Genomic DNA, 26687 nt, shown 5'->3' with positions numbered 1-26687 from the left:
TAACCACAATGCCAGCACATGTACAAAAAAACAAAGGTGCGGCCGATGCTTGGGTGAACATAGATATGAGGAATGTAATGAAGAAGTAACTAACCCTGTCTGTGGCAATTGTGTGGACGATAATAGATATCTCGGCTTTAAGCTAGACACTGGGCACAGCATATATAGTAAAGAATGTCCGGTCTATCAAAGAAAACTTGAGATAGAAAAGCAGCGGGTAGGTTACTAGCAATCAAACCAAATGATACAGAATGGAAGGCAAAATAAAAACCTAAAAGTGTATTATTTAAACGTAAACAGTTTGGTGCACAATAAACTTGAAATTGAAAGAATGGTGGAAGAACTTGACCCAAAAATTATACTCTGCTCTGAAACAAGTGTAACAGATGAAATCAGTGATGCAGAAAGAAGCTTGATATCGTTTACAACAATAAGATGTGACTCTCACAGCAGACACACAGGAGGCGTAGCGATGTACATTAGTAACTCAGTAAAATTTAGAATAGTATATAATAAAGCGATTGATGGTAATATATGGTGTATCATTGTCCAGTTAAAAAACGTGGAAGTAAAGTGGCAAATAGGAGTACTATACCACTCGCCAAGTAGGTACTAGTGACACAGATTTTGTTAACTATCTCGAAACAATAGTAGTGGAAATATATGACACAACGTATAACAATTCAATCATTGGTGACTTTAATATCAATATGAATAGAGAATCAACATATAGTCTAAGGCTAAGTGAGCTGTTTAACACATTTTCCATGCATCAAAAAATTAACTTTAACACGCGTATAGCAGAAGGCTCTGAGACTAAAATCGATTTACTATACTCAACCGAGGAACCTACCATGTGTAAAACGCTTGATACTTATAAAATATCAGACCACGAGACAATTATGTTCAGTATTAATATCAAAACTGAGATCCCAAATAGAACGCTGGCAAGAATAACATCATGGGAAAAATATAATAGTGAGAATATATTAGTACTACTAAGAAACGTTAACTTTTCAGAAATACTGAGTCAAAATCTCAATGACATGGTCACATACTTAGACCTTTGCTTATTAAATTGTATGCAACAGTTAACCTGCGTTAAAGAAATAAATATTAAAATAAAAAACAAGTGGTACGATTATGAACTGATAAATTTAAATAAAAGGAAACTGTTGGCTTACAATGCTGCAATAAGTAAGGGAGACTGGTCTGAATATACAAGCATCAAAAAAGAATACAAAACAAGTAGGAAGGCTAAGTTCGGGTGTAACCGAACATTACATACTCAGTTGAGAGCTATGGAGACAAAATAAGGGAAAATCACCATGTTGTGAAAAGAACCTAGGGTAACCCTGGAATGTGTTTGTATGACATGTGTATCAAATGGAAGATATTAAAGAGTATTTTAAGAGGAAGTGGGCCATAGTTCTATAGATGGACGCCATTTAGCGATATCGCCATAAAGGTGGACCAGGCCTGACTCTAGAATTTGTTTGTACGATATGGGTATCAAATGAAAGGTGTTATTGAGTATTTTAAAAGGGAGTGGGCCTTAGTTCTATAGGTGGACGTCTTTTCGGAATATCGTTATAAAAGTGGACCAGGGTTGACTCTAGAATGCGTTTGTACAATATGGGTATCAAACGAAAGGTGTTAATAAATGTTTTAAAAGGAAGTGGGCCTTAGTTCTATGGGTGGACGCCTTTTCGGGATATCGCCATAAACGTGGACCAGGGGTGACTCTAGAATGCGTTTGTATAATATGGGTATCAAATGAAAGGTGTTAATGAGTATTTTAAAAGGGCGTGGGCCTTAGTTCTATAGGTGGACGCCTTTTCAAGATATCGCCATAAAGGTGGACCAAGGGTGACTCTAGAATTTGTTTGTACGATATGGGTATAAAATGAAAGGTGTTAATGAGTATTTTAAAAGGGAGTGGGCCTTAGTTCTATAGGTGGACGCCTTTTCGAGATATCGCCATAAAGGTGGACCAGGGGTGACTCTAGAATTTATTTTGTACGATATGGGTATCAAATGAAAGGTATTAATGAGTATTTTAAAAGGGCGTGGGCCTAAGTTCTATAGATGGACGCCTTTTCGAGATATCGCCATAAAGATGGACCAGGGGTGACTCTAGAATTTGTTTGTACGATATGAGTATCAAATGAAAGGTGTTAATGAGTATTTTAAAAGGGCGTGGGCCTTAGTTCTATAGGTGGACGCCTTTTCAAGATATCGCCATAAAGGTGGACCAAGGGTGACTCTAGAATTTGTTTGTACGATATGGGTATAAAATGAAAGGTGTTAATGAGTATTTTAAAAGGGAGTGGGCCTTAGTTCTATAGGTGGACGCCTTTTCGAGATATCGCCATAAAGGTGGACCAGGGGTGACTCTAGAATTTATTTTGTACGATATGGGTATCAAATGAAAGGTATTAATGAGTATTTTAAAAGGGCGTGGGCCTAAGTTCTATAGATGGACGCCTTTTCGAGATATCGCCATAAAGATGGACCAGGGGTGACTCTAGAATTTGTTTGTACGATATGAGTATCAAATGAAAGGTGTTAATGAGTATTTTAAAAGGGAGTGGGCCTTAGTTCTATAGGTGGACGCCTTTTCGGAATATCGTTATAAAAGTGGACCAGGGTTGACTCTAGAATGCGTTTGTACAATATGGGTATCAAACGAAAGGTGTTAATAAGTGTTTTAAAAGGGAGTGGGCTTTAGTTCTATGGGTGGACGCCTTTTCGGGATATCGCCATAAACGTGGACCAGGGGTGACTCTAGAATGCGTTTGTACAATATGGGTATCAAATGAAAGGTGTTAATGAGTATTTTAAAAGGGCGTGGGCCTTAGTTCTATAGGTGGACGCCTTTTCAAGATATCGCCATAAAGGTGGACCAGGGGTGACTCTAGAATTTGTTTGTACAATATGGGTATAAAATGAAAGGTGTTAATGAGTATTTTAAAAGGGAGTGGGCCTTAGTTCTATAGGTGGACGCTTTTTCGAGATATTGTCGTAAAGGTGGACCAGGGGTGATTCTAGAATTTGTTTGTACTATATGGGTATCAAATGAAAGGTGTTAATGAGTATTTTAAAAGGGAGTGGGCCTTAGTTCTATAGGTGGACGCCTTTTCGGAATATCGTTATAAAAGTGGACCAGGGTTGACTCCAGAATGCGTTTGTACAATATGGGTATCAAACGAAAGGTGCTAATAAGTGTTTTAAAAGGAAGTGGCCTTTAGTTCTATGGGTGGACGCCTTTTCGGGATATCGCCATAAACGTGGACCAGGGGTGACTCTAGAATGCGTTTGTACAATATGGGTATCAAATGAAAGGTGCTAATGAGTATTTTAAAAGGGAGTGGGCCTTAGATCTATAGGTGGATGCCTTTTCGAGATATCGCCATAAAGGTGGGCCAGGGGTGACTCTAAAATTTTTTTGTACGATATGGGTATCAAATGAAAGGTGTTAATGAGTATTTTAAAAGGGGGTGGGCCTTAGTTCCATAGGTGGACGCCTTTTCGGAATATCGTTATAAAAGTGGACCAGGGTTGACTCTAGAATGCGTTTGTACAATATGGGTATCAAACGAAAGGTGTTAATAAGTGTTTTAAAAGGGAGTGGGCTTTAGTTCTATGGGTGGACGCCTTTTCAGGATATCGCCATAAACGTGGACCAGGGGTGACTCTAGAATGCGTTTGTACAATATGGGTATCAAATGAAAGGTGCTAATGAGTATTTTAAAAGGGAGTGGGCCTTAGATCTATAGGTGGATGCCTTTTCGAGATATCGCCATAAAGGTGGGCCAGGGGTGACTCTAAAATTTTTTTGTACGATATGGGTATCAAATGAAAGGTGTTAATGAGTATTTTAAAAGGGGGTGGGCCTTAGTTCCATAGGTGGGGACGCCTTTTCGGAATATCGTTATAAAAGTGGACCAGGGTTGACTCTAGAATGCGTTTGTACAATATGGGTATCAAACGAAAGGTGTTAATAAGTGTTTTCAAAGGGAGTGGGCCTTAGTTCTATGGGTGGACGCCTTTTCGGGATATCGCCATAAACGTGGAACAGGGGTGACTCTAGAATGCGTTTGTACAATATGGGTATCAAATGAAAGGTGCTAATGAGTATTTTAAAAGGGAGTGGGCTTTAGTTCTATGGGTGGACGCCTTTTCGGGATATCGCCATAAACGTGGACCAGGGGTGACTCTAGAATGCGTTTGTACAATATGGGTATCAAATGAAAGGTGCTAATGAGTATTTTAAAAGGGAGTGGGCCTTAGATCTATAGGTGGATGCCTTTTAGAGATATCGCCATAAAGGTGGGCCAGGGGTGACTCTAAAATTTTTTTGTACGATATGGGTATCAAATGAAAGGTGTTAATGAGTATTTTAAAAGGGGGTGGGCCTTAGTTCCATAGGTGGACGCCTTTTCGGAATATCGTTATAAAAGTGGACCAGGGTTGACTCTAGAATGCGTTTGTACAATATGGGTATCAAACGAAAGGTGTTAATAAGTGTTTTAAAAGGGAGTGGGCCTTAGTTCTATGGGTGGACGCCTTTTCGGGATATCGCCATAAACGTGGACCAGGGGTGACTCTAGAAAGCGTTTTTACAATATGGGTATCAAATGAAAGGTGTTAATGAGTATTTTAAAAGGGCGTGGGACTTAGTTCTATAGGTGGACGCCTTTTCAAGATATCGCCATAAAGGTGGACCAGGGGTGACTCTAGAATTTGTTTGTACGATATGGGTATAAAATGAAAGGTGTTAATGAGTATTTTAAAAGGGAGTGGGCGTTAGTTCTATAGGTGGATGCATTTTCGAGATATCGCCATAAAGGTGGAACAGGGGTGACTCTAGAATGCGTTTGTACAATATGGGTATCAAATGAAAGGTGTTAATGAGTATTTTAAAAGGGGGTGGGCCTTAGTTCCATAGGTGGACGCCTTTTCGGAATATCGTTATAAAAGTGGACCAGGGTTGACTCTAGAATGCGTTTGTACAATATGGGTATCAAACGAAAGGTGTTAATAAGTGTTTTAAAAGGGAGTGGGCCTTAGTTCTATGGGTGGACGCCTTTTCGGGATATCGCCATAAACGTGGACAAGGGGTGACTCTAGAAAGCGTTTTTACAATATGGGTATCAAATGAAAGGTGTTAATGAGTATTTTAAAAGGGCGTGGGACTTAGTTCTATGGGTGGACGCCTTTTCGGGATATCGCCATAAACGTGGACAAGGGGTGACTCTAGAAAGCGTTTTTACAATATGGGTATCAAATGAAAGGTGTTAATGAGTATTTTAAAAGGGCGTGGGACTTAGTTCTATAGGTGGACGCCTTTTCAAGATATCGCCATAAAGGTGGACCAGGGGTGACTCTAGAATTTGTTTGTACTATATGGGTATCAAATGAAAGGTGTTAATGAGTATTTTAAAAGGGAGTGGGCCTTAGTTCTATAGGTGGACGTCTTTTCGGAATATCGTTATAAAAGTGGACCAGGGTTGACTCTAGAATGCCTTTGTACAATATGGGTATCAAACGAAAGGTGTTAATAAGTGTTTTAAAAGGGAGTGGGCCTTAGTTCTATGGGTGGACGCCTTTTCGGGATATCGCCATAAACGTGGACCAGGGGTGACTCTAGAATGCGTTTGTACAATATGGGTATCAAATGAAAGGTGTTAATGAGTATTTTAAAAGGGCGTGGGCCTTAGTTCTATATGTGGACGCCTTTTCGAGATATCGCCATAAACGTGGACCAGGGGTGACTCTAGAATGTGTTTGTACGATATAGGTATCAAACTAAAGGTATTAATGAGGGTTGTAAAAGGGAGTGGCCCTTAGTTCTATGGGTGGACGCCTTTTCGGGATATCGCCATAAACGTGGACCAGGGGTGACTCTAGAATGCGTTTGTACAATATGGGTATCAAATGAAAGGTGTTAATGAGTATTTTAAAAGGGCGTGGGCCTTAGTTCTATAGGTGGACGCCTTTTCAAGATATCGCCATAAACGTGGACCAGGGGTGACTCTAGAATGCGTTTGTACAATATGGGTATCAAACGAAAGGTGTTACTGAGCATTTTAAGAGGGAGTGGGCATTAGGTCTATAGGTGGACGCCTTTTCGAGATATCGCCATTAGGGTGGGCTAGGGGTGACTCTAGAATGTGTTTGTACGATATGGATATCAAATTAAAGGTATTAATGGGGGTTTTAAAAGCGAGTGGCCCTTAGATGTATATGTGAAGGTGTTCTCGCGATATCGACCAAAATGTGGACCAGGTGATCCAGAACATCATTTGTCGGGTACCGCCAATTTATTTATATATGTAATACCACGAACAGTATTCCTTCCAAGATTCCAAGGGCTTTTGATTTCGCCCTGCAAAACTTTTTCATTTTCTTCTACTTAATATGGTAGATGTCACAGCCATTTTACCAAGTTTTTTACTAAAGTTATATTTTGCGTCAATAGACCAATACAATTACCATGTTTCATCCCTTTTTTCGTATTTGGTATATAATTATGGCATTTTTTTCATTTTTCGTAATTTTCGATATCGAAAAAGTGGGCGTGGTCATAGTCGGATTTCGGCCATTTTTTACACCAATACAAAGTGAGTTCAGATAAGTACGTGAACAGAGTTTAGTAAAGATATATCGATTTTTGCACAAGTTATCGTGTTAACGACCGAGCGGAAGGACAGACGGTCGACTGTGTATAAAAACTGGGCGTGGCTTCAACCGATTTCGCCCATTTTTACAGAAAACAGTTACCGGGATAGCAGCTATCCAAATCCTTACCAAATTTCACAAGGATTAGTAGATTTTTGTTCGACTTATGGCATTAAAAGTATCCTAGACAAATTAAATGAAAAGGGCGGAACCACGCCCATTTTGAAATTTTATTTTATTTTTGTATTTTGTTACAACATATCATTACTGGAGTTGAATGTTGACATAATTTACTTATATACTGTAAAGATATTAATTTTCTTTTAAAATTTGAATTTAAAAAAATTTTTTTTTACAAAGTGGGCGTGGTCGTTCTCAGATTTTGATAATTTTTATTAAGCAGACATATAGTAATAAGAGTAACGTTCCTGCCAAATTTCGTCATGATATCTTCAACGACTGCCAAATTACAGCTTGCAAAACTTCTAAACTACGTTCTTTTAAAAGTGGGCGGTGCCACGCCCATTGTCCAAAATTGTACTAATTTTCCATTCTGCGTCATAAGTTCAACTCAGCTGCCAAGTTTCATCGCTTAATCCGTATTTGGTAATGAATTATCGCACTTTTTCGATTTTTCGAAATTTTCGATATCGAAAAAGTGGGCGTGGTTATTGTCCGATATCGTTCATTTTAAATAGCGATCTGAGATGAGTGCCCAGGAACCTACATACCAAATTTCATCAAAATTTTATCCAATCAAAGTTAATATACTCTGTGAGCTCTGCTCAACTGAGTATAAAAATGATAAAAATAAAAAAAATTAAATATATGGAGCATAAAATTACAACAAACAGCGTTGACAGCAAGTTAATGTGGAAGTACTTGAAGCAAATATATGCTAACAAGATATGAAAGATAATATAACGGTGATACAGCACGAAGGTCAGCGGATTGATGATAAAAACCGTATAGCTGAGGTGTTAAATATATTCTTTGTGGAAAGTATAGTGCAAATAAATGAAAGCATTGAGATAATTGAGAACAACGACTGTAATCACTTTAACACTAACACTTCTTTGAAATTTGCTGAAGTAAATACAGAAAATATAGAGGAAATTGTGAAAAGCTTTAGCCACAAGATTGGTGGCAAAAAACTGTTAACGGAGGGAGTTATTGAAAACACTATGCCTTACTTAGGTTATTTCTACTCACAAGTCGTCAACGAGAGTTTAAAAATAGGAGAAGTACTGGAAGAATGGAAAATGGCAACAGTAGTACCTGGGAAAAAAGTAAAGAACACCGTTAAACCTGAAGAACTTAGACCAATAAATACCTTGCCAAATACTGAAAAATTTTTAGAAAAAGTGGTAAAAAATCAACTAATTGAATATATTGAAAGAAACAATATTTTTGTTAAAGAGCAATCAGGTTTTCGTGACAAACACTCTTGTGAAACAGCTCTTACATGGGTTATTTCTCAGTGGAAAGAAGATATGCGAAGAAAAAAGACTATATTAGTGGTATTCATTGATTTTAAAAGAGCGTTTGAAACTATTGATCGGAACCTGATGGTAAAGAAATTGAAACGAATCGGAATTGAAGGTATTGAGTTGAAGTGGTTCGAAAGCTTCCTAACTAATGTAAACCAATATACAGTGATTGATGAAGCAATTTCAGATAGCGTGCCGATTAACATAGGACCTCCACAGGGCTCAGTCTTAGCGCCAATCCTGTTCAACGTATACATAAATGATATTGCCTCGTCAATAAAGAACTGCAAAATAAAACTGTTTGCAGATGATTCTCTGTTGACAATAAGTGAAGAAAATATAGGCGTGGCCTTTGAAAAAATGCAGGAGGACTTGAATTCTCTCTACATTTGGTTGTGTAAAAACAAGTTAATGGTAAATTTGGAAAAAAAAATTACATGGTTATATCCACATCAAATAAACTAAATTTAGAACTACATACTTTAAATATAAAAACGAAACCATTAGGGAGGTAAAGAAAAGCAAATATCTCGGCGTCATAATTGACAATAAATTAAAATTCTGTGATAATGTTGACTACGTAGTAAGTAAAATCTCAAAGAAAATTGGATTTATGAAAAGAACATGCAAATATTTAAAAAGGAAATATAAAATATTAGTATATAAATCCATCATAAAACCCCATTTTATATATTGTGCCAGTGTTTTGTTTATCACATCGGACTCACAAATAAACAAGTTGCAAAAAATGCAAAACAGAGCAATGAGACATATACTCAACGCGCGGTACGACACAAGTATTTCATCAATGCTGAACACTCTTAAATGGCTGAACGTAAAGCAACTAATCTCCTTTCATACAATGAAATATATATACAACAATAAGACAGGAGCACTTCCGGACTACCTGAGAAAGAACTTAAGCTACAGCAGTGATACGCACCCCTATCCTACTAGAGATAGACACAATTTCACATTACCACGTTGCCACACAAAAAATGCAAAGCTAGATCTGTACTATAAAGGCTTGAAAATGTTTAATGAGTTACCTGTAGATATTAAAACGTACAATAATTTGAAGAAATTTAAAAACCTATTATATAATTATTGTAAAACATATATTTAATACGAATTATATAAAATCAAAAGGATTATAGGCCATATGGCTGTCAATAAATAAATAAATAAATAAATAATATGGTAGGTGTCACACCCATTTTACAAAGTTTTTTCTAAAGGTATTTTTTGCCTCAATAAACCAATCACCGTGGTGTGATGGTAGCGTGCTCCGCCTACCACACCGGATGCCCTGGGTTCAAACCCCGGGCAAAGCAACATCAACAATTTTAGAAATAAGGTTTTTCAATTAGAAGAAAATTTTTCTAAGCGGGGTCGCCCCTCGGCAGTGTTTGGCAAGCGCTCCGGGTGTATTTCTGCCATGAAAAGCTCTCAGTGAAAACTCATCTGCCTTGCAGATGCCGTTCGGAGTCGGCATAAAATCATGTAGGTCCCGTCCGGCCAATTTGTAGGGAAAATCAAGAGGAGCACGACGCAAATTGGAAGAGAAGCTCGGCCTTAGATCTCTTCGGAGGTTATCGCGCCTTACATTTATTTTTATTTATTTAAACCAATCAAATTGCCATGTTTCATCCCTTTTTTCGTATTTTGTATAGAATCAAGGCATTTTTTTCATTTTTCGTAATTTTCGATTTCGAAAAAGTGAGCGCGGTTATAGTCGGATTTCGGCCATTTTTTGTACCAAGATAAAGCGAGATCAGATAAGTACGTGGACTAAGTTTAGTAAAGATATATCGGTTTTTGGTGAAGTTATCATGTTAACGGTCGGGCGGAAGGACAGACGGTCGACTGTGTATAAAAACTGGGCGTGGCTTCAACCGATTTCGCCCATTTTCACAGAAAACAGTTATCCTCATAGGAGGATTGGTAAATTTTTGTTCGACTTATGGCATTAAAAGTATTCTAGACAAACTAAATGAAATTTTGAAATTTTTTTTTATTTTTGTATTTTGTTGCAACATATCATTACTGGAGTTGAATGTTGACATAATTTACTGTAAAGATATTAAATTTTTTGTTAAAATTTGACTTTAAAAAAATTTTTTTTTTAAAAGTGAGCGTGTTCGTCATCCGATTTTGCTAATTTTAATTAGAACACATATAGTAATAGGAGTAACGTTCCTGCTAAATTTCATCATGATATCTTCATCGACTGCCAAATTACAGCTTGCAAAACTTTTAAATTACCTTCTTTTAAAAGTGGGCGGTGCCACGCCCATTGTCCAAAATTTTACTAAGGTTCTATTTTGCGTCATAAGGTGAACCCACCTACCAAGTTTCATCGCTTTATTCGTCTTTGGTAATAAATTATCACACTTTTTCGATTTTTCGAAATTTTCGATATGGAAAAAGTGGGCGTGGTTATTGTCCGATTTCGTTCATTTTAAATAGCAATCTGAGATGAGTACCCAGGAACCTACATACCAAATTTCATCAAGATACCTCAAAAATTTGCTCAAGTTATCGTGTTACCGGACAGACGGACGGGCGGACGGACGGACGGACATGGCTCTATCAAATTTTTTTTCGATACTGATTTTGATATATGGAAGTCTATATCCAACCGTTATCCAATCAAAGCTAATATACTCTGTGAGCTCTGCTCAACTGAGTACAACAAGTAAAGGTGTCTAAGTTCGGGTGTAACCGAACATTATATACTCAGCATGAGCATTTGATTTCAGATAAATTACTTTTCTACATAACTCGTGGCACCGCCCGTTTAAAAAAAATATTTCTCCCCTTTCCTCTTACAATGAAACCTGATAAGTGAAATATCATTGATTCAAAACTACTTTTTGCTAAGTTATAGCTTGTTATTCTAGTCTACGACGCTTTTAAACTGGTTTTATATCTAAGTTGCCGTGACCTTTAAACGATCCTATTTTTACTAGAAATATTTTCTACTACAGGGAAAATTTGTGTACCCAGTTTTATTACGATCCGTTAATTTTTCTTCGAGTTATGGCTCCCGAAACATAGAAAATTGCTTTGTCATAAAAGGGGCGGTGCCACACCAATTTTTAAAAATTTGAAGTTTTTCCTATTTACTGTTATACATCCACTTGGGAAATAAAATGCCATTGATATAAAGCTCTTTTTTGCACAGATATAGCTTATTTCATTCGTTCACGTCCCTTTTAAAAATCTTTTATATAAAAGTGGGCGTGGTCCTTAACCGATTTCGTTAATTTTTCTTCAAAGCATTCCTTATAGTAAAGGCAACCTCTCTGCCGAATTTTGTTACGCTAGGTTTAAAAATTTTGATTTATGATTAATAATACTTTTAAAATTGATTTTATCTCAAGTGGGTGGTGCCACGCCCATTTAAAAAAAAAATTTTCAAACTTTTATCAAGAGTCTCAATATCAGTCCACCCGTCAAATTTCAACATTCTAGGTGTATTATTTAAAAATAATCAAGTTTTTTGTGTTTTCCGAAATGTTATATATATAAAAAGTGGGCGTGGTTATTATCCAATTTCGTGTACCAAATTTGGTGACCATATCTCAATATTTACTCAAGTTATCGTATTGACGGACAGACGGACGGACGGACGGACATGGCTCAATCAAATTTATTATTTATTTATATTAAGACATTTCTTTTGGCACCTCTACCGACATTTGTGGACGTGCCGATCCCTTTGTTAACTGTGAGTACTCTACCTTTTTTAAAGTGCAAAATCCCATACAATTTTATATGGAAAATATATCCCATTTTCGGCATGTTTAAAAGAACTAATAATATTACTTATGAGTTTGATAATTTGTTTTTACTTTTTTAGTAAAAGTTTATGGAGCGATTAGGGAAAAAAGGTTGAAAATAACAGGCACCCTATCATGTGTACACATGGGTTGATCGGTTGAGTGGTGGCAACTCTCAGAGTACTGATTCTGATCGTTCTAATGAGATTTGGTCGTAATTCAGAGCACGATTACGCAATCGAACGCTATTAATATTCGCTCAGTCTGCTGCTCGTGTTTCTTTTTAGGCAGGTTTAAATGCGTGCGAACATAATAGCAGTTTGGAAACAAATAAAACTAACTAAGTATACACTCTGTTCTTTTCATAAAAATATAAAGCTTATATAATGGGAAATTTCAATAGAAATGTCGTTTTAAAAGCTGTATAAATATTTTGTGTTTTTGATCATTAAGGCCATTGAAATTTTAATTAGCCACAATTTACTCAAGGTAGAGTAAAAAAAAAACCCCTTTGTATTAATTGCTTTAACTTCAATATACAAGTATTTTTATTGTTCAAATTCTTGAAATCTAGGAGGAAACTTTTTTGCTTATTTTTTATTCACACGACCAAATTAGGTATAAATAGCGCCCACAAAATTGATATCGGTGTACTTTATACTTAAAACTCGGTGGAAATAGTCTGAAAATAAAATGTATTTACGCAATTACTTCGCGCTTTTGGTTATCATATTTAGCTGCAGTTCGAAAATTCGCATTGCAGGGGGCGATCCTTGGACCATAGAGCAGAGCCGTCACTTGGTATCAATACGCCATGTGAACAAACATCATTGCGTTGGTTCACTGATCTTTCTCGACAAGGTGGTTACATCTGCGAGTTGCGTGGAACAGAAACGTGCGAGCGACTTTGTTATTCTCGCTGGTGTAACGAATTTACGTGATATATTCTCACTTGGAAAAACTCGCAGTGTGTCCCGGATACTTAAGGCAGATACTTATAATTCCGTAACAAAAGATATGGATATAGCTTTGATGAAATTGTGTTCGGCGTTTGAAAGAAGTGATACAATAGATACAATACCAATTAACGAAGATGAGTTAAAAGGGGGCAGTGATATACAAATTATTGGATGGCGTTGGACAACTCCAGAAAGTGGGAGGATTACGGATATACTCCAATCTACTGTCTTGAGTACAATATCAAGGCCCGTTTGTTCGAATCGATATTCGTTGTCAACTCTAACACCATCAATGATTTGTGGTATGAAAGAAAGATGTGCTGTGTGCTTTGAAGATTTTGGCGGACCGGGCGTTGTGAATAGAAAACTTTCTGCGGTGGTAACAGGAAATCTGGGTTTTTGGCACTACGAATGTCTGACTGTTTTTACAAATTTAAGTAATGGAAGAGTTAAAACATTTTTACGTGCTGCATTGGACCAAATGGATTGAAATACAACTCTGTTCACAATTCACATAATCATGCAACCTTATAACATGTCAAATTTGAATTCAACATCTTTTCTTCTTCTCTTTACTTTCAACAAATAAACTTGGTATTATATTTCGTGTTTAATAAAATTACTTTGTATTAAACTTAAACATGTGTATATTGATTTTGCTTGGTGCAGAGGAAACTTCCACAGTGTTAAGTACACGATAAACTACAAAAGTTCAACACTTTATAATTGCAGGGTGTTGTTATAAATCGACTCCTGAGTGTAAAACCACCCTAACTTGGCTGAACACCCCGTTTCAGAACTATTTTTTCATAAACGCTGTAGGTCACGGCAAAATATATAGAATTATGCTAAGATAGATCTTTTTCGAAACGGTAGCTGAGATATGGTGATACTTCAATCAGCAGTCGAAATGATGATATTTCTTCTTGTGTTATATATAAATAAATGTTTATAATTAGAATTAAAAAAACAAAAAACAAAAATACATTTTTTTATTGTATGCAACAAAAGTGTGACACATGCAAATGCCTTACGTTGTGAGATCAAATTTTATTCTTAGCTTTAAAGTTCCCTCTTTAATGAATAGAACATGAGATAAAAAGAAAATTGCGGAATAAGTACTTTAAGGTCCTGAACAACTTCGTATAAAACAGCTGATGCAATCAACCTTATGGAAATCAATGTATTATACTATTGAAACCATAACATAACGCCTTAGTGATAACCATACAGTAGCTAAGCAATTTGGTTTTGGTTGAAGTACATAGCTGACCCTAGCCTAGCAGTTCATCATTAATTAACTAATTAAAATAGGGTCAAATATCAAAAGATGTTTGGAATATTTTTTGCTTTTAAAATTTGTTTATGAAGGAAAAACTTTGAATAGCTGGAGCTAGGGCTGTGAACTGCATCCGGATTTTTCAACTATCCGGATAAACCGGATATTCGAATAACCGGATAGCTAAGAAAAAAATCCGGCTATCCGAATCCGGATATCCGTATGTCCGGATACTGGAATATAAAATTTGAATATCTGCATATCAGAATTGAACGAAGCAAACATCGAAAAATTATTCACAAAATATGTTTGTAGATTATGAAAAATATTATTAAGAAAATAGTTTAACATCATATTACATATTTCTCAGTACGGGCCTTTTTTGTATTCGCTGTTAATTGTTTTAAATGCCCCACGAATTTATTGTTATTGATGTTAAATAAACATATATGGTACATCAATTTGTTTCTTTCACTGGATATCCAAAAATATGGTTATTAACCGGATCTTCATAAATCCGGATATCCGGATAGTTTCACACACGAATATTAACCGGATATCCATGCCGTCCGGATTTTATCCGTGTCAACGGACATCCGTATGGATATCCGGATATTCGAATATGCGGATAGTCCCAGCCCTATCTGGAGCAGTATCGTGCATTGTACGACTTGGTTGGTTACAAAGATCAAAGCTATACCAAAAAAAGTTCCTACTTTTTACGAAACTTCCTGGTGTTGATTTTCTACTATACGTTCGTACGTACGTACGTACTTTATCGTACATGGCATGACCACATTCGTGAAAGATTAAGATTAAACAGTTCTACATTTGCAATTATACTGTGACTTTAAAAGTACATACAAACTATGTTTTGTCCTAAAAAGCAATATCAATTCCAAATAAATTATTTGTTCTATAGGACTGATTTGTCACATAACTTGCCTTCGTATGGTTGGCAACCAATGATCGTATTCAACGATACTACACTTAATTTTATTGCATTTGTGGCAACGATATTTTCTGTTCGAGTTTTTGGCGGTTAATTTTATTCTGTAAAAAAATACATGCCAGGATCCCGCCTGATTTTCCTTATAAAACTATATATGTAGCATTGATATTAATAATACGTATTAAACAGCCTATGTTATCAAATAAACAAAAATACTCAGGTGCGCCCTTGTCCGGTTAAACCATCCGTGATCGAATTCAATTTTTCGAGTCGCAATTGTGCTGAAATGGTAGTTGGGATTGAGGTAATACGTGAAATAGTGGCTACAGGTACAACTGATTAGATGCATTATGTATTGTGATTTTTGCAAAAGGCCTGACAGTCCACACGAACCTACTTAGAGAAATGCAAAACTTTTTTGAACTTCATATTATGACCAAACCAAAATTGGTTTAAAATCTTTACAGTTTGATCGTTCATGAAAAAGAGTATTTTGAGTTGGGTTTTGATATTGCATTTATTTTGTGGATTGAAATTAAAATTGTGTAATTTTTATACTCAGGGTATGCACACAGAGCATATTAACTTTGGTAACATAACGGTTGGTTGTAGAGATATAAAGCATTCAAGATATATATAGACTGGCATATATTAAACTCATCAGCATCGAAAAATAATTTGATTAAACCATGTCCGTCTATCTGTCCGTCTGTCCGTCCATTAACACGATAACATGAGCAAATATTGCGATATCTTCACCAAATACGGACTTATCTGGACCCAGAATAGATAGTCTCGATCACAATTGATGCCGCATATAGTCCCGAAATTATTCCGGCACATCCTCGAAATGATGCCGAAGACAAGCCCAGTCGCGTAAAGCTAAAGCAGGGATTTTGAAATATTTCCGAATAGGTGACAACCAAACTTAACATTTATTTAAATTCGTCATTAAAAACTCATAATCTCAACCCAACAAGACATAAATTCGAAATTTTTCAAAAGTTTATACTGCTGTCCATAGCAAAAAGGCAGTAAAGTGTAAAAAGTAAATTTGGAAAAAAATGGAATTTTTATTCTGGAAATTTAAGATTTTTCAAGGAAACTTCAAATTTAAGACCATGTTTTCTTTTTCATTGTGAATTTTAAATGACTACGTATTTAGTTTATGAGTAAATTGTAATCGCATAAATTAATTGACAATAAAATTCAGAAAGGCAATAAGCGCATTTTACTGCCTTTTTGCTATGGACGCCAGTATAGAGCCCAAGGCGGAAGCATTTCAGAGTGAAGTGGTATACACGATCTTTTCCAACTGGGTACACACTAGGGTGGTTTTAGCTCATAAGGTAAAAAAAATTGAAGCTTGTTTAGATACCTCATTTAAGTTTTAATTTTTGGTTTAGTGCCCATTTTGATAATTTTTCTCAATAGATATTTAAGGCATAAAACTGAAATTTTTTAATCTTTAAGATATACACATTAGGGTGGTTTTATATCATAGGGTAAAAAAATTTCAGACATTTTTTGGCCGCACCTCCCTAAAATGTTTAATTTTGTTAGATTTTAAGATAGCCAAAGTTTGAGCACAATTTGAAGATGTTAACCTGTGCCACTGGGGCCACTTAAAGCCTGGTTTAACGACCCCAGAGCATGTTTAGCATCAAAACAAGACCTAAACCGCATTGAAAATCTGTTGAAATACGAAAGCATTGACAAAGAAATATCAGAAAAAGGAATTAACAAAATGAATGATACCTGTGTTATCTTAGTCCTGAACTTATTGCCCTGGCATAGTTTGACCCGACAGTGCAAAACACCGTAAAGAGCCAAATGGCGACAAAAATCTTAACAAATCAAGCAGAAGAATATTGTATACAAAACATTATTAACAGTATTGCCTTTAATTTCATGTATGACACGGGCAAATAGCTTTAGCCGTTCCAGAGTTATGGGTCGCCGAAGTCGTCAAACTGCCAAAAAATCGAGATTTTCAAAACTTTGAGGCCCCAGTGGCATGGGTTATCACCTTCAAATTGTGCTCAAGCTTTGGCAATCTTAAAATCTATCAAAATGAAAAATTTTAGGGGGCCGCCGCCAAAAAAAATCCGCCATCGATTTTGTAAAACCACCCTAGTATACACATTTGTGCAAACATTGGGGTGGTCCTCATAAATCAAAAAAACGTTTTTCCAGTATCAACCCCTTAGATGGTAATACCTAGGTCAAAAATATCACACATCAATTTTGGTCCCGATTTAAAATGGCAAAGGAGTGTCGACCAAAGTTAAAATTACTCTATGGAGACTCGAATAATTTAAATAGAATTTTTTAGCACCTAAAATCGATAATCCTATAGATGGCGATATAATATACAAATTTTGATGCCGATACGAATCAGTTACCTTCTGAAGGGGTGATAGTGGAAAAAAATCGTTTATTTCATATATAAGGACCACCCTATCTATATATGTAGACTTGGTTTTCGCATCGGTCTCCTCCGTAACCCTTTGTTCTCGCATACTAGTGGCTTATATTCCCTTTTATATTTTCACAACGTACAGATTTATATGTATTTAACTTTCATTTTTGTTGTTGTTTTATCAGTGCTTTGTCGTTGATACTTATTTCTGCCGTTAGCCACTTCACATGAGCATCCTTGTTGAAAATATTTTGTTGTCATAATATTTTTGCAATGTAAGCAAATACGAGCACATGACTAACAGTACGGAAAAGCCGTAAAAATGTAAGCTCTTGGGAAAGTGAAACTCGGCGAATTGAAATGCAGGTGGGTGGGGGTATGTAAGAGATTTGTGGCATATTGCAGCGTAGATGGTTTTAAATACCAATTTTTGAGCGCATATACATTTACATAGATAAGCATGTGTATTAAACTAGGACGATTTTCATTTGATTGTAAAATGTTCATGTATATCCTGTCCGACCCAATCGATCGATGGCGCGATATCGGTTAACTTTCGTCCATACAAATCGACCCACCCTAATGTGCTATGCATGCGCGTTCAAATTTAGTATAAATATTTTCGAAAAAAATGAATTGCTGAAGCATTTTTTTAATGCTTTACAATAACATACATATGTACATATTATTTAAGTGGAGTAACGACCCATCGTCCTATCTTATAATGGAACCAACACACAAATAAGTGGCAGCTGCAGCTGCTTTGATGTGGAGCATTTTAGAAGTTCTGCAGCCATCACTACGAATAAAGCTGAGTTTGAGTATAGCAATACGATTGTATCATCTTTTTCTCACAGAGCTTTATATAGGCCTAGATCCTTCAGAAACACAAGGACCTTTTTGGCGCTATAAGAGTGTATCTCAGCTGTCTCTTGGAAAACGCCCTATCTGAAAATATTTTTCAAAAACGTCCTATCACAGGATTGTGTTGAAGAAAGCCCTATCTGAGGATTTTTCTCTCAAACGCCCCAGCCACAGTCAAAATGTATTAAATTAAAGCTCAGATAGGTCGTTTTTGAAACAAATTCTGAAATACGGCGCTATTCAAATGTTTTCTGAGATAGGGCGTTTTTGAAACGGCAGTCGAGATAGGGTGATATTCCACTCAGCAGTCGGTATATGCTTATTCACTAGCCAAGTTACACCACCACGCTTGTGCGAAATATGTGCTCAACAGTCTCATTCAGGGCAGAGGCTCCACCGCATCTGTGAATGTCGCTCGAAAGACTGCAGTGTTCTACATAGATACCTGTGGACGCTCCTAACGTATAGTCCTACCTAGAGCTTTGATAGGTCTCAAAATATTTTCACCTATCACAAAACTTGTTAAAAAATACCATTTCCCATAGGTAATGCTGTCGTAAATTAACCACTTGCCATTTCATTATCTACCGGCCTGCTCATCATTATTGACCCTTCATCATACAGTAGTCACCATCAATCAATCACCGATTAATCGTTCGCCAATGGTACTAGTCCACGACTATCCATTTAACTACGCACCGTCCGACGTTCACTGTGGACCGTTCAGCGGTTTATCGTTCTCTTGTTCTGCAGCTTACATCTACTGGCAACTCAGGCATCCTTATGATTACATACTTCCTTGGACGACTATCTTCCATTTTTCATTCATATCTAACAAGCTACCAGTCAGCGGTTCATTAATCACCACCCACCATTCGAATGTTTAACATCCTCTTACTACATCGTTGCTCATGGATAATAGCCAACTGCTCACCGACACAGTGGTAACTTTGAATATCGGCCAGCCGATTTACTGTTAACCGTTACCCCATTTCATCGGACTTGACATCACCCTTCTGTTCATTCTACTCTTACCGGCCTACTTTTCTTGTTACCTTGAATTGGTGATTAAGTCATTTACCGGTCATCTCCCCAGTATCCCTACACCGAGGGCGTATACGTGTCTGACGCAAATAACACCAACAAATTTATTTCTATTTATTAGTAGGGGAAGTGGGCCCGCAGCCTTCGAGATTGCATTTATGCCGGATGGGTGTATAGTTGAATACGTGGTGAATACAGCATTTATTCCAAAAAATTTGATCTTCCAAAGGCTCAACAGAAGTGAACCCTTTATACCTTGTACAAGCCGCGTTAAGTGCGTGGTCAGCCTACAAGAATCTAAGGCGATGACCTCCTTCGCTTTGGTACCTAACAATACCAAGCCATCAAAACTTAAAAAAACGCTATTCTCAGTGAAAACTCATCTGCCTTTCAGATATGGTTCAGATTCTGCATAAAAACAAGTAAGTCCCGTCCCGCCAATTTGTAGGGAAATTTAAATGGTGTAGGAAAAATTAAATGCAAGAGAAGCTCGGCCTTAAATCTCGCAGGTTATCGCGCCTTAGATTTACATATTGTTACGAATATTAGCAAAACTAAGGGGTGCTGCCATATCTAAGCCGATGCTAAACAGTGATATCATGCACATCCATAGATCAATCATTATGTATCTACATAAACGAAACAATAATTGCGTCTACACATATGTACCACGTACGTATACCAGTAGCAGAGAAGCAATGCACAAACACATGCATATATCTTATCTGAATTGCTCACAAGAGAGGGCAATAATTTGTGCAAGTATTACTCAAATGAGAAGTTATAAACGTAATTGTGGCTGGCGATTTTGTAGCTGAAACTAACTAGTAAGTTCTGGAATGGAAAAGCCTAGAAGTATGCAATGAGAAATCAAAAAGTATAAAAGGCGTGACAGTAGAGGCGAGGAGTGAGTTTCATTTGAGCTATCAATCAGTTTGGTTATTAAGCAAGCTATTCGTAGCAAAGTATAAGTGTTATTGTGAAGTACTTTAATAAAGGCCATTTTTCCATTATTCAATATTGGAGTTATTTATTCAACAGTTTAGCGATACGAACGTTGGCAGAAGATTGCAAATAAGGGCAATTGCAGTAAAATCGTTACAATATTTATTTATTTGCCCTGTTTCGCGTTAGCTGACAACAGTTAGAAGCTCTAAGGGAGATCAAGTTTTACTTCATTTGACTCTTCCAACTAGAAAGAGGTTTTTTGTGATTTTTAACTACTTTTTGGCAATTTGCCACTCCCCTCTAATATATACCTTCAAATTATATTGAAAATGTCCATCTCACGTAGCTTAGCTTTCAAATGCAAAAAACTGTTTTAAAATAAGAGTATTCTGTGTGAAGTGATGGGCGTACAATGACATTCAGCGACTTTATTTTATAAGATTAATAGATGGTCACACGGAACCTCTCATTCTCAAGCTGACTCCAGTTAGAAGCTCTAAGGACGATCAAGTCTTGCGTCGTTTGTCTCTTCCAACTTAAAAGAGGTCTCCCCCTTCCTCTTCTTCCAAATGTGGGTGTCGATTGAAGTACTCTTTTAGCCACCAGACCCACTTTTTTCCTTCCTTTTAGTGGTGTCAAAGGTTTTTATGATAATGCGTGTCCATTCTCTCGTCGTGTGTCTTCTCCAGGATCTGTCGTATCGAAAATATGTGGTCGATAGCAGATTTATCAGGTCTAAAGCCGCACTGATATGGTCCAATAAGCTCGTTGTGATTGTGGGCGTCAGTCTTTCGCATACTGTGATAGATAGCCCCTTTGACGCTATATTAAGCAGACTAATTCCGCAGTATGTGGCACGGTTGGGGCTCGCCTTTCTTGTGGATTGGGCAGAGCGCACTTATGGCGTTTGCTTTTCTGAAAATAGTGTCGCCCTGTTGTTTCTTCTTAGCTCTCCCGTGAGTTTGTGTGTTCTTTTCATGAAATATTTTCCACAGAATAACACAAGGGATCTGACTTATTTTGTTTTTGATTTTCCTACAGGGTGAATAAATGATGTATATTGGAACGATTTTCCGTCATCCCCTGTCAAATTTGATTTTGAGACCAACTGGTTTCGGCGTTGTGCCATCAACAGTGTCGATTTTCGTTCTCGAAAACGAAACCAAATTTGACAAAGGGATAATGGAAAATCGGTTCAATATACATCACAAGGGATCTCATTACCTACAAATAGGACCATTTTGCATAGCGCTCTGTGACATTGTTCAAAAGTTAGAATTTAAAAGTGCAACATTAAGGTAACATTTTTTTCCAGAAAAGTTAACGCCGTTAAATACCAAACTAAAGACTCGACCGAACATATTTTGGATTGGAGTTAATGCATGCGCTTCACCAGCTCCGTATTGTTTTTAAGCCGAGATATCGCAATCCTCAATTCGTCTCAGACGGGGACCGGAAACTGCTTTCTGGAGTGCAATCGCTTACACATTTCATAAGCCTCGTTTAGACAGCGGTGAGCCCTGAAAACCTTTAGGTGCAAAATCCTCAAACCGGATATTAGCGACGTACTCTGAGCCCGCTTATCGGTCATCTCGAGTCACTATATGCTACCATGATTAGCCATCCATGGTCCCCATCCTTAAAAAGGGAAACTGATTCTTCAATACAAGAAACTTCTAGCTACTACTCAAACACCACAGATTTATCTAAATCTTTCAGTTGGACTATTTTACAAGTTTTTTCTGTTCTCTCATTTTTAACCATCAGATTGTGGTTTATGGATGTCTCAATTTATTTATTACAGAATTGCGCTCGCTAGCAGTACAACGTCGGTGTCATATTTCAATTTTCAATTAACACAAGAAATCGATGAAAATTCCACGACAGCTTTGTGCAGCAATTCGACGATAAGCAGTACAACAACAACATTGTGTGGTGCGGACCACACTGGCCGAAATATAAATTTGTATAATAATAACTGTAATAGTAACAATAACTACGAAGGCATTGGCTTGGCGCCAGTGACAGCATCACCAACACTGACACCACCCACACCAATAACTCCACGGGAATCGCAAAGTCCTGATGGTCATACATCGGTTAGTTCGACTGGTTCGAGTGATACAATTTCAGGTGAGTTTTATAGCAAGACTTACTTTTTTTTTGGAAAAAAATGCATACTTTTTAAATAAAAGTTAAAATATCAAATTCACTCTTAAATGTCCAAAATTATGATGACTACTTTGGGTGCTTGGGAGCCCTATAAAACAATCCCGACGGCTGCACTGTATGACATTCTGCATATTCCATCTTAGAACTGTGGGCAAAGAACATTGCGTTAACAGCTGCAACGACGCACAGTGCATCACGGCAGCTTGACGCAGACCGTATGGCCATAGTAGTATTGCGACATCAATTGCAGGGCGATAAGACTATCTCATTCCGTATCTGAGCTTCGAAGCGCTGCAAGAGCCACAAATGGCCGACGAGGCGATACACGTGTACACCGATGGTTCCAAAAGTGAGAGAGGACAAAGTAGGCTCTGCATTATACTGTGCTGATCCGGAAATACACAAGATCCTACAAGCTGGCAGATCACCGCAGCGTTTCTCAGGCGGAGTAGTAACCGTAACCAAAGCAGTAGATACACTGGATGAAAATAGCTTAAACTGCATTTTGTTGACAGCCAAGCATCAAAAAACACAAACAGGTCCGCAGTGAACTCCAAACAGGCGTCGGACCTCTATGCCAGGAATTGTCCGGTAAATCCTTTACTCAAAGAACAATACCCAAAACTTTCAGAAGAGAAACGCACACTCCCTAGGGAAACGCGAGTCACCCTAGCTCACCTTCGATCTGGGTACTGTAAGAGGTTAAACGCTTACCTATCCAGAATCAACCCCGACATACAAAACATATGTCCTGCTTGCAATGTGTCCACACATGACAACAACCATCTCTTCAACCGTATTGTGGAACCAACGCCTCTAATACCCCTCTCAGTATGGTTCACCCCTGTTGGAACAGCAAGTTTCCTTGGACTCCCGTTAGAGACATTGATTAAAATTTGTGATCGGTCGCACCTATTGGATGGGGCGAATAACTGCTAAAACAACAACAACAGTAAAGGCAATAATCTCGCATAGCACAGCATCTAAAAGTGTGTTAGAGTCTTAGCTATCCCTGGGAATAATCGGGACGGAGAAAAGCATACATATTTATTGGGTCCCAGAGCACAGAGAAATAGATGGAAATAAAAAAATGGGTGAGCGAGCTCTAGCTAGAAGTTTATTATGTAGACGTCTCAATTAGACTGGGCGAGATTAAGAGAAGGCGAGGGGTGCACATGACCGATTTACCGGGAAAGGCGTGGGTCCAAGTGTGGGACTGTAAATTTTCGAAGATTATGTGTATGTAGGTTCTACAACCTTAGACTTACAAAGTTACTCCTATCATTGAAAAGATAAAGACTGCAGACTCATGACGGGTATTCTGACTGGACACTGCCTTCTGACATCATATGCCTTTAAATAAAGCTTCGTCAGTGATAGCAGATGTAGGAAATGCGGGTTGGAGGAGCCAGTGTTCGAGCAGGTTTTGTGCCGTTGTTGTTGTTGTTGTTGTAGCGATGTTGGTGGTCCTTTGCCGGATGCAGATCCGGTGCGTTCCGGTACCAAGCCCGATCATCTCGGGAACGATTTGTAATGACCACATGCGACCTTCTTGGCCGTACCGCCCACCCACCCCCTAGATACATGAGGAGTTCGGGGCGACAGAGCCTCGGCTGTTAATGACACAGGTGTCGGCACTGATAGGTGAGGTTGACAATTGGCTTTGTGGAAGCTATATATTGCGCTGGCAACCTGAAAGGGTTGCGCTACATAACCCCTTGAATCTGGTATTTTAGTCGCCTCTTACGACAGGCATACCTACCGCGGGTATATTCTGATCCCCTAACCCGCTGGAGGACACGTTTTGTGCTCGCGCCCTGCGCTTGTCAGGATAATACTCCAGATATTAGGAGTGATACAGCTGCCAGACTTAGAAGCAACAAGTGGGATAGGTCCTAGAAAGCCTCTAGAATTCACCAAAAAGGGGGAGTTATATTATAACATAGGTCCTGGTTTTTCATATGGTTTTTCACTTCAGTCCTTAAACAAACTTCTGGTAACACTATGGAATATTTCAGTCTATGTGAGGTCCTCACGGACTGGCTAGCTTAACCTAACCTAATCTAACCAAACCTTATGTACTTACACAGCTGTGTATAAAAAGTCGCAAATGGATGTTGAAGTGCAAAATAATGAATTGCTTCTGTTGCAAGTGAGTTGGTGTTGTTGTGTACTGCCAACGAGTACGCTGGCAGCAACATATGACATCTCCAGCTAAAAACAACGCCTACAACAACAATACCGAGGAAATTAGAAGCACTTTTTTATTTGCCATTTTTGTGTGGCATTTGATCGCTATTGCGGCATTGCCTGACAGTTATCTAAAGTGAATGTCCAAGATGTCTCATAAACATGTTACGTAATGTGATGGCATGCAACAAAAAGAAGAGCAAACACATGCTGCTAAATATTTCCTTATTGTTGCGGGTTGCATGCCACATCGATGTTGTTACAGTTTTCCTTGCGTCCGTTAGAAAAATATTTTATTTTTTAGTATTTTTGTTAGTACTCTTTATTGTTGTTGTGCCTTCTCAAATTACTCCTTAAGGCAGTGCAGTCATATTTCGAAGTAAACTTAAGAATATTCAGGAGAAAAGTACGCGTGAAGATTTATGACACGTGATTCCAACGGCGTATATCGAAGGATGATTATGAGATGTAGGAGCTTTACGCACAAAAGGAAATAATGCAACGAATGGATCCCAAAATCGTCCTTGTAAGTATTTGGAAGCAGGGAAAGGCGAAGACCAAGTTGATGGCCGCAGATACAGTAAGACTTGCCATCAGTTCTCACCAAACTGGTATGACTAGCGATGCTACCGAACTAACAAAGTCGCTTTGGCAGTTTAGTGCCAATTCATAATGATGAAGATGGTTGACGCGCCTGAGGGCTATTTGAGAGATAAAAGAAAATAAAATACTTAACTCTGCCTATTGTGATACTGCGCAATAAATCTTTCCTCTGTAAATGTCAAAACTTGGGAACTTATGTAGGAAGATTGGCTGAAAACTATATGACGAGCGGGATTCTGACTTCTTAAAAGTAAGGACTCATATAGCGAGTTCAGTCCCACCGTCGCGCGGGATTGTTTTTTTAGTAAAAAAAGTTTTAAAAAGTAAGAGCGGTAAGGTTGGTTTATATGGCGAGTTCACTCCGACTGTCGCTGATACGCAGTTTTAATACCACAACTCGTGCACTAACCAATAAAAATATTTTAAGGATACTAAGGAATACTCAAAAGCCGCTGTGGAAATCTCGGCCCACTACGTCCATTCTATTGTGTTGGTATATTTGAGAAGCTCTAACCCTAAAAGACTGCACATACTGTTGGCCTCGCTAAACTCGTGCTGAGAAATGCGGCCATTAATGAGTGACATCAAGTGCCGATACCATTGCCTCTGGAACCCAAATCAGAGAAACAGCCCACTCTGTACGCCGAAAAGTAAGATCTGGTGTTAGATATTGTCGCTGACATGAGGCTTTGTAAGATCTGCCTGGCTATCAGAGAAGATGTCTATTCTGTGCCCGCTGTTATCATGCAGTCATGTTTAACTCCTCGACAGTGAAAGTCTCCCACCCCCACTACACAACCGTTCTAGATACGTCCATGATCTACCAGAAAACATGCAAATTGTGGGATATGCTGATGATATTGCAGTGGTAGTAGTGGCCAAGAAACTGGACCTGCTTCAAGCATTATGTAATGACGCCGTAGCAAGAATAAAGGAATGGCTGACCAATACGGGACTGGAGTTGGCTAGCCAAAAGACGGAAGTGGTATTAGTAAGCTCCAAACGGTCGGCGAACGAGTTAGTCTTAACTGTCGGGGATCACCAAATCACCTCAAAGGATTCCTTAAAATACTTAGGAGTGCACATTGACTCTGAGTTAACTTTCAAAGAGCACTTTCTTTCCAGAACGGGGCTGTTTTTTAGTCTACGGACAAACGGTTGCTGCGACGGCAGCAATTATGGTGCATTAGGCATTTTTCAGCCTCCCCGCAAAAAAAAAAAAAAAACAGATACGTCCATGGACACTGAGATACTTTTGTGGTAGCCATAAAAAGACTCCGGGAAGGTTAAGCGGA

At 38.0% G+C, this 26687-nt stretch overlaps 1 protein-coding gene across 2 annotated transcripts in view; it reads left to right on the top strand.

The window, feature by feature from the left end:
• Window positions 1–26687, top strand: part of Eip78C (Ecdysone-induced protein 78C) — a 908078-nt gene that overhangs the window by 478936 nt on the left and 402455 nt on the right. The window contains exon 2 of one of the 2 annotated variants that reach the window (XM_067786959.1): window positions 22232–22560. In XM_067786959.1, coding sequence (XP_067643060.1) covers window positions 22232–22560 — 329 coding nt within the window. Of the gene's footprint in view, window positions 1–22194; window positions 22561–26687 lie in introns of both variants that reach the window. The other variant, XM_067786960.1, reaches the window with a different exon arrangement.

Source organism: Eurosta solidaginis, chromosome 5 (assembly GCF_040869045.1).
Source record: "Eurosta solidaginis isolate ZX-2024a chromosome 5, ASM4086904v1, whole genome shotgun sequence".
Classification (NCBI taxonomy): domain Eukaryota; kingdom Metazoa; phylum Arthropoda; class Insecta; order Diptera; family Tephritidae; genus Eurosta; species Eurosta solidaginis.
This window is presented reverse-complemented; position numbering and strand designations above follow the sequence as displayed.